This window comes from Oryctolagus cuniculus, chromosome 5, assembly GCF_051225735.1.
Source record: "Oryctolagus cuniculus isolate XC-2025 breed Fujian yellow rabbit chromosome 5, ASM5122573v1, whole genome shotgun sequence".
NCBI lineage: Eukaryota > Metazoa > Chordata > Mammalia > Lagomorpha > Leporidae > Oryctolagus > Oryctolagus cuniculus.
The window spans coordinates 61,469,261-61,481,297 of record NC_142871.1 but is presented as its reverse complement, the minus strand read 5'-3'; the positions used below and the strand labels follow the sequence as shown (position 1 = coordinate 61,481,297).

At 47.7% G+C, this 12,037-nt stretch overlaps 1 protein-coding gene across 3 annotated transcripts in view; it reads left to right on the top strand.

The window, feature by feature from the left end:
* Positions 1-11,415, top strand: part of FIG4 (FIG4 phosphoinositide 5-phosphatase) — a 125,501-nt gene extending 114,086 nt beyond the window's left edge. For all 3 annotated transcript variants that reach the window (XM_002714901.6, XM_089333823.1, XM_089333822.1), the window contains one exon: positions 10,609-11,415. In XM_002714901.6, the coding sequence (XP_002714947.3) occupies positions 10,609-10,786 (178 nt within the window). In that variant the 3' untranslated portion in view covers positions 10,787-11,415. The remainder of the gene's footprint in view (positions 1-10,608) is intronic.
* The last annotated feature ends 622 nt before the right edge of the window (positions 11,416-12,037 follow it).

Genomic DNA, 12,037 nt, shown 5'->3' with positions numbered 1-12,037 from the left:
TCCCACCCCTGACTCCTTGAAACTCATGTCTTTCTCACGTACAACCTATAATCGTTCCATCTCCAATAGCTTCAAAATCTTAATTTAGTCCAATATTAATTCAAATGTCTAAAGCTAAATCTGAGACCCAAAGCAGCACTTCCAATTATGAACTTGTAAAAATCCAAGTTATGGGGCCAGTGCTACATGTGGTGCCAGCATCCCATATGGGCACCGCTTCCAGTTCTGGTTCCGTTCTGGCCCCAGCTGCTTCACTTCTGATCCAGCTCCATGCTAACGCACCTGAGTTCTGGGCCCCTGCACCCACATGGGAGACCCGGAGGAAGCTCCTGGCTTCAGCATGGCTCAGCCCCAGTCATTGTGTATATTTGGGGATTAAACCAGTGTGTGGACTCTCTCTGTGTCTCCTCTCTCTCTCTGTAATTCCACTTTGAAATAAATAAATATATATATATTTTAAAAAATGCAAGTTATACACTGACTACAGTGTAATGTCGAGACAGTATCTACATTTGTGTTCCAGAAGGGGCACATGGGGAAGTAGAAAGGATCAAGTGGACCAATGCAGGACTGAAAACCAACTGGGCAAACACCCAGTCTTGAAGCTCCACATCTGGCAGCCTGGCACATTTAGCGGGGAAGTCCCCCTGCCATGGCTTTGCTGATGACAGCCCATGCTTCAGTTCTCACATGTCGGAGTCTTGTTCTGAGTAGCTCCATTGGACATTGCTCTGGTGGGAACTCTGCAGCATCTCCAGCCCCATGCTTCTGCGGGGCTTTGCCTGGGGAGGCTGGCTGTTGTGGCTCCGTTCCATGACGGGTGTTCCATGCATAGGCTCGGAGATTGTCCAAATCATCCTTTGAAGTAAATGGGTGGAGGCCTCCGTGGCTCTGTTGGTCTCTTCTCACACAGCACCTCTCTGAGGATGCATGCTGATGGCTGCAGCTTTCCCAGGCTGGCCTGCCATGCTGCTTGCAGGTTTCCTTAGTGGGTATCTCCTGTTGCTGGTCCGTCTGCATTTGTGGGCTTCACTCCCACAGCTCCACAAGGCATTGCCTCTTATGGGGCTCCATGCAGGGCCTCCGAACCTGCAACTCTGTCCTATCAGGCTCTCCTTTGAAATCTCAGTGGAAGCCACCATGACTCCATCACGCTGGCATTCTGCACACCTGCACATCCAGCAGCAGCATGTCTGGTGGGTGACCAGTAGGCTCAAGGACGAGGTGGCCCCGCATATAGGCAGGGGAAAGGGCAGACAGTGGGAAGAGCAGTGACATTCTTTGCCCTTTGAAGACAGCTGCTGTGTGCTGATGTGTCCCCTGTCTTTTAAGGGCAGAAATGCCCTCTCAGTGTGTGCCGTACAGCCTAACCAGTCCCTCTACCTGTGGCTCAAAGCCAAGTGCTCTCATTAAGCATCAGTTGAATTGTCTGAGTTACAGCCTGCAGAGCAACGCAGCTGACCATGGTTGGCTGCTTCCCTGGTGTCTGTATCAAGCACAGCTGAAACAGAGGACAGGCGTCTTCTACCAAGGTAGATAACACATCCTTCAAATAGGAGGGAAACCATGCAGTTTGTAAATTGCATTCCAAATTGGAGGCATTTTACCTGCTTCAGATCAGAAAATCATGCTGTTTCATTTCTTCAAAAGCAATACTTCTTTTAAAAACACATCAGTGACATTTTTGTTTTGGAGCTGAGAGAATGTAAAAAAAGGTGCCATTCATTGCCATACGTAGACCAGTAAACATTATTAATGGCTATGTCTGCAGCATGAAAGGTACCAGCGTGGCCTCACATAGGTGCCTGAGGAGACTGTTCCTTCTGTCTTCTTGGAGAGCAAATGTGTGTGCCTCAACAGCTAGAAGCATCCCCTTCCTGCCAGAACTGTCTAAAACAAGGTCCCTGCTCCTGGTGAAAGTAGAGCCAGATGTGCTGCAGCCATGGCCTGCCTGTGTTGGTCGGGGCATGGTTGTAGAAAGCAAACAGCAAGTGATGTGTTATGGGGTTTGGGTGGCTTTCAGAATCACTGGGAAGCTGAAGTGAGGCAGTCAGCCAACAACTCACCAAACCACAGGGCCAGCTCTCAGAGCATCTGCTGAGTCAGCCTGAATCAGAAACCCATCACAGCGGCTGCTGGCTCCAAATCCAGCCACCCCAACCGTATTCAAAAAGTCCCCTTGGCAGTGGCTCATCAAGAACATGTCCCCTTTGCCACAGTCTGCAATATGGCTTCTTTCCACAGGACTCTGTTCCAAATCAAAGAACGAATGATACACGCAACCTAAAGCTCACTTTGAACCTGAACTGCATGGGAATCCGGGATACTGTGGCTTTCTCTTTTTCGCTTTTTTCTGTTCTGCACGTTCACAGGGATGCAGAGGAATCTAATCTATGTTGGCTGTTGCAGTGTGTCCTGGTAGCTACCCAGTTACCCACGCATGCTCTTCTTGCTGGGGGAGACCTTAAATGTTCAGGATCTCTGATGACATGCAGCTGTGGTCCTCAGGTCCACACAAGACTCCTTGTGCTCTGGTGACCTGCAAGCAGAAAGACACCTGTCTGCCCCCAGACACAGTGGTGGCAGAGGGAAACGAAAGCTCTTGTTAGACAAGGGAGATAAGATAAGGGGCTACCATTTAGGGGGTGAACCAATGGAAGGAAGACTTTTCTCACGGTCTCTCTCTCACTGTCCAACTCTGCCTGTCAAAAAAAAGATAAGGGGCTACATCTGGACATCTGCAACACAACGGTACCTCAAGGAGTTCATGGAAAATGGAATTCAGATAAACGTTTATTTTGGGGGCCAGCGCTGTGGCGTAGTGGGTAAAGCTGCTGCCTGCAGTGCTGGTATCCCATATGGGCACCTGTTCGAGTCCCGGCTGCTCCACTTCCGATCCAGTTCTCTGCTAATGTGCCTGGGAAAGCAGTGGAAGATGGCCTAAGTTCTTGGGCCCCCACACCTGTGTGGGAGGCCTGGAGGAAGCTTCTGATTTGTGGCTTTGGACTGGCCCAGCTCTGGCCATTGCAGCCATTTGGGAAGTGAACCTGCAGATGGAAGATCTCTCTCTCTCTTTGCATCTGCCTCTCTGTAACTTTGACTTTCAAATAAATAAATAAATCTTTAAAAAAATAAAAGTTTATTTTGGTGCAAAAATCTAATAGAAGCCACATGTCTTTTTTTATAATATACATTTTCTTGAACTTCTGAAGAACACTCATATGCAGACAGTGTATAGTAGACCTGGGAATCAAGCAGGAAAGAACTGCTCTTCCAGCGGCCCTGGGACAAGGAGAGGCAGTGGAACCACGCATGCAGTGGTACATCAAATTTAGGGGCAGTCTGAGAGCCCGGAATACATTTGCCTGGGAAGAACACCACTGTACCATATTTTAAAAAATCTCTCTGAATCATCACACAAAAACAGAATAACCAAGTAGCAAAACCAATTGCCATAGACAACATTTATCTCAAAACTGCAGAATGAAGTTTTCCCACAATCCCCTAACTTTGGGCAAGTGGTGCAGAGGAACCACCAGCAGCCCTGGGACCTGCATGACTTCAGTGTTTGTGCAAGGGGAAGAAGTGTGCAGGGAGCCACGAGGCATCCGACAGGCCTGCCAACAGGGAGGCCCCATGAGAGCCAAGGAGCACCCACGAGAAGCTGCAGGGGACTCATCTGATGGGTAGCCCCAGATTCGGCACCAGGTTAGTGCAAGGGCTTCTGGGTGAGTTCTCAAAGGGGCAAGAGCGGGCCCCAGAAACTCTGGCATCCAAGCAGGCAGGCAAAACCGCCTTCATCCGCAAGGGATGCAGCTGGGGAGAAAAGGCTGACAGTGGGGTGAGAAGTGAGCAGGACAGTGACAAGAGACGAAGGGAAGAAAATCCCAGATAAAGCAGGGAAGGCGAACAGGAGGAAGTCTCAGAGAGCAAGCTGCCGTGGCTTCGATCATTTCAGTAAAACGGCAACGGAGGGACTTCTGGGAAGTTAGTAAGGCTTTCCCGGGTGACACCTCCTTCTACAGGTTCTGGAGAACTAATCTCACAAAATGAGCAACGAAAGAGCATCAAGGGGCCAATCCCATATTGGGTTATCAGGAGAGCAGAAGAACACAAGGCAGAAAAGCATCCCTGCGGACACAGAGAGCACACCAGAGAGAAGAGGCAAGGAAAGAAGACAAGACTGCAGCACACTGCTTCAAGAAGAGCTAGAACACAAAGCTTTAACAGCCAGAGAGGAATGAAGCAAAGCAAAGAGAATCCAGAGGAAGTGTCAGATATTGACAAGGAGCAACTAAGATTTAACCTGGGTTAAAAAGAAAACTAAAGCAAGGGAACAGAAAAAATCCCAAAGATAATAATGCAAAAAATTTTCCTGAAAGAACTACTTAAAACTAATACTGAAAGAGTGCATCACATACCTGAGAATCATCCAGAATCACCAATGCCAAGATACAGTGTACTAAGTTAACTGGACTTTTAAGGGGAAAAAAATCCTTTAGATGTGTAGACATGAAGAGCAAGTGACTTTTTTTTTTTGGCCTGGCAGAGTTAGACAGTGAGAGAGGCAGAAGAGAGAGAGGTCTTCTTCTGTTGGTTCACTCTCCTAATGGCTGCCACGGCTGGCGCCACACCGATCCAAAACCAGGAGCCAGGTGCTTCCTCCCAGTCTCCTATGGGGGTGCAGGGACCCAAGCACTTGGGCCATCCTCCTCAAGCAAGTGACTTTCAAGAGCAAGAAAAGAAAAAATATTTTGAGATGCTTTGGATATGGCACTCTTTAGGCCAAAAAATAAGTGGAATAATATATTTAATATCTTTGGAAAAGAAAATGTGCACATGTAAAAATTGAACTATAATTTCTAAACCTTTTAAGTATTAAAGGAGAGACAGTTTTGCTGTTAATGAGGAGGAACTCATGGAATGTTGTTCCCATGAGCCCTCCTTGGAGAATCTAGTGGAGAATGAGCTTGTGAAGAGTAAATATGTGTTTTCTTCCAGGACTGAAGTAAATACATTACAGGAATAGACTTCACTGTGTGAGTACCTTGTGGGAAAGATACAAGCAATCTAGTTAGGAACTAAAGACAAGACATAGGCGTTAACAAGAAAATGTTAGAATGTCACCCACAAGCTGCAGGCTAAGGCCAGTAAAGCAGCATCAAAGCCAGGAAGTCATTCCGTGTGAAGTAGGTCTCAGCTGCCTCTCCCGCTGTTATTTCCTAAAAGAAATCACAAAAACCAGCAGAAAGACAAGTAGCATACTCCAACGCAGACATTTACCAGGGTGTTGCTTCCCCGAGGTCACCCGGTCTGGTAGATTGTGAACCTATCTTAATTATAGCATTCCCCAGAAAGTAGGGGTAATGGTGAGGGAAATGAGCTAACAGCGGCTATCTTCTGCAAATGAGAGGGTTGGACAAGGTCCAGATCCTCTCTGAGATTCTCTTCAGCAAAGAAATTCCCTTTGTTCCGTGACTCAGTAACGGCCAACAAAGAACAGTCCAGGGATGTGAAGGGAACCACCTTGCTGGGGGAGGGGGTAGAATCTGGAGTTGGTGGCAGCAGCAGAAAGGATCGCTGGGAAGAGACATATATCCTATAACTAGAACACATGCTCAATTTTCTGGAAATCCCAAGTGAGGTTTCAAGTATGCCAAACTGCCCGTCATGAAAAAAGCAGAAGGTGTTAACAGGTGGAGAAGTGTCACCTATATAACATTATTGAAATTAGACATGCAGATATTGTCTGGATTTCCATTCGCCAGCCATGAATCATCATGACACTGTTACATTCAGAAAACATTTCACCCTGCCCAATAAAATAGTTTCTTGGCAAACAAGTATTTGTTTATTGGGTAGCCAAAATGTGCAAGTCAAAAAAAAAATCTCAGCAGGAATTGAACTTTTATAAAAGGGACTGAACCATTACTTCTGCATCCAAGTGTAAGGTATGGTTATTACCAGACATGGTCATAGTACAACCAACCAAGTGAGTAATGCCACATTTAAGAGAGAGCATAAAAGGGCACCAATAAGGGCTTTCTTTTCAGAACATCAGGTGTGTCTAATGAATTTCTGCCTGAAGACTCCTCCTCCATGAATGGGAACTGCAGTTAAGACTAAGTGTTCTCAGTCCGTATGTTTGAGTGCACCAAGCAGTGCGGGTTAAGCACCCCATGAGTGAACTGGCAAATGCATCATCCTAAATAAGACTGCAACGTTCCTCCAGGGGAAACACTGAGCTCTCCTTGAAGATGGAGCTAGGTTTTGTAGATAAAAGGAAATGAGCCTGCAAAGCTGTAATTAGGATGTTTTATCTGCAGGCGTGCTACTAACAGTTGAATGAAGGGCAGAGGGGCTTAGGCGTTTAGGGGCTGTGAGGAAACGCTGGAACAAACATTCCCTCTGTTGATGGCCAGGAGAGAAATGAGGAGGCATTTTTGGACCATGAAAGTGCAGTGACAAGCTCTCTACTAGAATGACTAAGAGAAAGTAGTCTCACAGCGTCCACTTTGTTTGATGTTTAAATCCTGGCCTTTTCATGTAGAAGCAGAGGCCAGGTAAGCGAGTGCAGACTTCCTGTTAGTGTTGGGAACATCCTTGGGTTTCCCTCCATCTTTTCCAGTGCCTACGATACAAGGGAGAGACTGGCAGCTGCTGGTGAGGTCTTGGATGTTTTTGTCTTTCCCACTTTGGAAATGTCTATGTCAACAGGGAAATCTAAACTGTCTCTTCATTAGGAATGGGTGGTGAATCTAATATTGCTCCTGTGTTTTATTTAAAAAATTTTATGAGAAAGGCAGAGCTACAGGGAGAGACAGAGACAGACAGACATTTTCTATCCACTGTTCGTTCCCCAAGTGGAAATGGGCTGGACTAAGCTGAGGCCAGGAGCTAGGAACTCCATCCTGATCTCCAGTGTGGGTGGCAGGGGCCATCTTCAGCTGCTTTCAAGGCTCATTAGCAGGGACCTGGATGGGAAGCAGGGCATCTGGTTCTGGAACCATCACTCTAATATGGATGCTGGCATCCACATGTGGTGGCTTGACCCTCTTGTGCTAGAATGGCTAGTCCCTGCTGCTCATATTTTTAAAACTAAATATTAAGTTATCCCTTCCAAATGTAGGATGAGTGGTATATTATTTAAAAAGAAAAAGTTCATGCTGGTTGATGCTGTGAAGTAGTGGGTTAAGCCACCACCTGCAATGCCGGCATCCCATATGGGCACCGGTTCATGTCCTGGCTGCCCCACTTCTGATCCAGCTCCCTTCCAATATGCCTGGGAAAGCAGTGGAAATTGGCCAGAGTGCTTGGACCCCTGGACTCACATGGGAGACACAGATGAAACTCCTGGTTTTTGGTGCGGCCCAGATGCAGCCATTTTGGCCATTTGGGGAATAAACCAGCATATGGAAGACTCTCTCTCTCTCTCTTTTCCCCCTCTCCCTCTCCCTCTCTCTCTTTTCCTCCCTCTCTCTCTGTAACTGTGCCTTTCAAATAAATAACTTTTTTTAAAAAAGAAATTTATGCTTAAAAATGCTCAATGCTGCTACAGTGACCATAAATAAGCTCTTATCCAGTATTTTCCATACCTCACCCACACAACTGGCAGTGTTCTCTGGCCACAGGAAGTTCTTAAACTTTGGCAAGTGTTAGAATCATCTAGAATATTTGTTAAAACGCCGGGCTTTTCCCCAGAGTTTCTGATTTAGTAAGTGCCGAGTGCAAGCTGGCAATGTGCATTTCTAGCAAGTGCCTGGATGCTGCTGGTAGTCAGAAACCACACTTCAGGAACCGCTGCCTTGACCCCCAGGAGCTCGGCGCGACGGGCCCCTTGACACCCGAGTGAAATGACACACACTTTTCCTTCTGAATCCGTTTCTTCCTGCTCCTTCTGATCACACCAGCAATGTCGGGAATGTCCGACTTCCTTCTGGCCCACATCTAGGAATGGACATTTTAACATCACAATTTTGTTGTTTAATGCAGACTTCATATCCAGAAGAATAAAAAGGACAAAGGGAAGAGCTGAGGTCTCTTCCGACTCCCTACTTGTTAGATTATTCTGAAACCAGTGTAAGGTGGTATTGGAACCCTAAACCCACCTGCTGCTTGAGGCCGATAATGGGCACCTCATGTTTACGGTGTTTGTAATCCTCACTCTCCATTGCTCCGTGTGGCACTGAAGCAGTTTGCTGAGAAGTAGGGTGAGGGCTCCTGACTGATGTGTGGATCAGAAACTCAAGGTAGAAGTGGTTCGGGTGTGAGCCGGTTCATGGTTGTCCTGCCCCTGGGTCACTGAGCGCTTGCTGAGCCGGGTGTGCTGCCTCCCTCTGCCTGCCCGCACAGCTGTGTATCACCTAGGCTGCTGCACAGCGATGACCTGGGGACCTAGCGCTTTCCCTTTCCCAGCTGAACCTCATGGGTTTTTTGCAGAGGCTGTCTTTTCTACATCCAGTGCATGTCTGGGAAGATTGCTGCCAGAAACATCTGTGTGAACGCGCACGGAGTTCAGGGCAAAGGTCTGGCTTTGGAGACAGAACAGAGACCGTTAGTCCTGTTTTACAAATAGACGTTAAACCTCTCATCTGTAAAATCTGGAGGGGTTAATCACTGCGCTTCCTGCTCCCGAGGCAGATGTGCAAAATCAGCCCAATCACGTATGTACAAGAGCACAGAGAAGGCAAGGTAGCAGCAGACAGCTGTGGATGATGCGCTTCAGCCGAGTGGTTGCCGCTCCGATGGCCGTCTCTAGGAACGCAAATGGAGTCACCTTTATAAAGGTTTCCCATGAAGTGCATTGGCCCTGAGTGTTACCAAGCGTCCAAGGACTCCAGCATCTCATTTTGCATTCTGTAACCGACTACAGGGTTGCTCTGTGTGTCTGAGGGAGAAACGAGAAGAGGTCACATGTTAATCACCCCAGCCACTCACCATCATAATGTTAGCCACAGATGCTTGAATAATGATAATTTCTGGGCTTTGAACAGCAGCCCCGCCACCACAGGCTGGTGTCCATTGTGGTTGAGACATCTCAGGAGTCTTTTGCTTGACTCTGTCTTTTTTTAAGCCCATAAGTAACCTCCTGTACCTCTTGGTTTTCCTTGACTTAAATAAGGATGCATTCTCAGAGGGTGTGAAATGGAGTACTTTAAAAAAAAAAAAAAAAAAAAGAGGAAGGGGGAGCACCTCATAAAGTATATGCCAAACTGGAGTTGAAATGTGTTACCCTGAAGTGGAAACAATTGAGGTTGGCTTCCAGAAAGAGTAGTCCACCTCCAGTGTTACTGCAATACAACTTAATATAGGGTCTCCAACCAGCTGAGGGTGTGTTAGTGTTCCAGATAAAGGCAAAGTTCATGGAAAATGCATGTTATGAAAGATATGTGCATGGATTTTTGAATTTTTTGTGGCACCAAAATGAGCTTTTGAGTCCACTTTCAGTGAGTTTTTGGAAGTCTCATACAGTGAGCTTCCTTGACTATTTTCTGGGAGAGGAACAATGCACATGCTATGAAGAGAGAGCCCTTTGGGGTTTTACTGTCCAACGTCAGTCTTCCTTTGTGTGTCACTGCACCTCCTAGTGTCCAGCAGAAGGGTGACATTACAAGCATGGAGCCAGCTGGCTCTGAGGCGCCTGCTCTGGCTGGAGGAGTCTGCCCAGCTAAGCAAACAGCCGGGCATCCAGCATGCCCTTCTGATGCCTCTGCTGAGGTGCACGGGAGCAAGGCTGAGGGTCCAGCCCAGCAGAAGGAATTCTTCAAATTTCCTCTCCAGGCCAGCCCTGGGCCAGCTGATGGAGTCAGTGTGTTGTCCTGGAAGCCTAGTCCCATCTGATGTCTTTAACATCCATCCTCCCCCAGGGGCCTCTTCATTTCCTTCCTGGGTACACACACAAGGACAGTCCGCATTCTGAAAGGACAAGCGCGTGCTCTGGGTCACGCCTCCTCCCCGAGGGGTCCCCCAGCTAAGAACGCAGTGACCACTGGGTGTCCAGATTGCCTCGCCTTGACGGTGTGTCAGATCAGAGCGGCATTGTGACAAGGTCTTTCTAGAGCCAGTGCCTTCCGCAAGGGGTGGATGGAAATTTTAAGCACTTTACCAGACTGGGTGGGTGGGAATGGAAGGGTATTTTTGAATAGAGAGATTCTTGGGTGTGTTTCAGATCAGCCCAGAAAAGAAGGAAGATGCCTGTTAGTGAGCCGCAGTTGTTCATCCGAAAGCCTGCAACCAGCCGAGTCACAAAATTCAGACAGGGCATTAGCCCACCAAGAGGGCCCAGGCGTCTTGTCCTAAGACCTCCAGCCACGTGGCTGGAGGCTGCTTCCATTAAGGAAACACGGGCGTATTCACGTGAGGTGGCACAAGAACTGTCAGCTTGGGTTTCGGGTGCGCCGCCGATGAGTTTCAGCTGGATTAGGCTTCCCCGGGCAGGTGCTAGTCCAGCCGCGAGGGGCCTGTGGAGCATTCGTGGCGGCTGCTTGTTAGTGGGAAGCCCCTCTTCTCCAGGTCGGCAGCTCTGCCCTGCTCTATGAGACTGTGGCTCCCTGTTGCCCTCTGCTCCGTTTTCCTGAGCGCAGTTCTCTCTCTCTTTATCTCCTCTAGAACACCCATCTCGGCTTTCTCACAAGACAACATCTATGAAGTCCAGCCCCCGCGCGTGGACAGAAAATCGACAGAGATCTTCCAAGCCCACATCCAGGCCGGTCATGGGGTCATGCAGCCGCTGGGGAAAGACGACACCGCCATGTACCGGGAGTACCTCAGGAACCGCTACCTGTGAAGCGGGCGGGGGCCGCAGGGCGGCCCTGAGGGGACCACGAAGGTCGCCTCTGCTTCTTAAGCTGTCATGCGTTTTATCTTAAAAAGGTCATTCCTCAATGTTCCTTGCAAAATATGGGTCATAAAGACATGATCAGATGTCCTACTGTTGTTCATTTTACAAATGCTGTGTTTAGAAGTGTGGACGCTTTGCTTAAAGTACAGTCCATGCTGTGTCACACCAGCACATTCAGAAATCAATTCAACAGGTGTTCACTGAGCATCTTCTGGGTCCCAGAAATTATGGTAAGATCTGGAATATTCGGGACTGGCACTGTGGCATAGCGGGTAAAGCCACTGCCTACGGTGCTGGCAAGTCATATGGGCGCCATTTTGAGACCTGACTGTTCCACTTCCGATCCAGCTCTCTGCTATGGCCTGGGAAAGCAGTAGAAGATGGCCCAAATCCTTGGGTCCCTGTACCCACATGGGAGACCAGGAAGAAGCTCCTGGCTCTTGGCTTCAGATTGGTGCAGCTCTGGCTATTGCAGCCATCTGGGGAGTGAACTGTCGGATGGAAGATCTCGCTCTCTCTCTGCCTCTCTGTAATTCTACCTTTCAAATAAAATAAATAAATCTTTAGAAAAAAAAGATCTGGAATATTCTAATAAACAAACCAGGTCCCTAAATTCCTCTCTTTTGAGTAACGAAGGCCAAGGTATTTTTTCTTTATATTTAGCATTTTTTAAAATTTCTCTTATTAATAGTTTTTATGCTAATTTTGTTTAAAAAATGTCACTGTTCTCAGAGTCTTTGCTCTTAGAAAGTAAACAGTGAAATACTTAGGGATAAAGGGATAAGACGTCACCAAGGAGCTCTACAGTGGTGCAGGATAAAAGAAGAAATGGAAAAGCAAATGGAGCAAAATATTAGTACTTAGTCAACCTGGGCAAAGGGTAAGCAGGAGTTCTTTGAACTATTCTTTTCTTTTTCTTTTAAAGATTTTATTTATTTATTTGAGGGGTAGAGTTACAGACAGTGAGAGGGAGAGACAGAGAGAAAGGTCCTCCCTTTGTTGGTTCACTCCCCAGTGGCCGCAATGGCTGGAGCTGCGCCAATCCGAAGCCAGAAGCCAGGAGCTTCTTCCCTGTCTCCCACATGGGTGCAGGGGCCCAAGCACTTGGGCCATCCTCCACTGCTTTCCCAGGCCATAGCAGAGAGCTGGATTGGAAGCGGAGCAGCCAGGACTAGAACTGGCCTATATGGGAAGCCG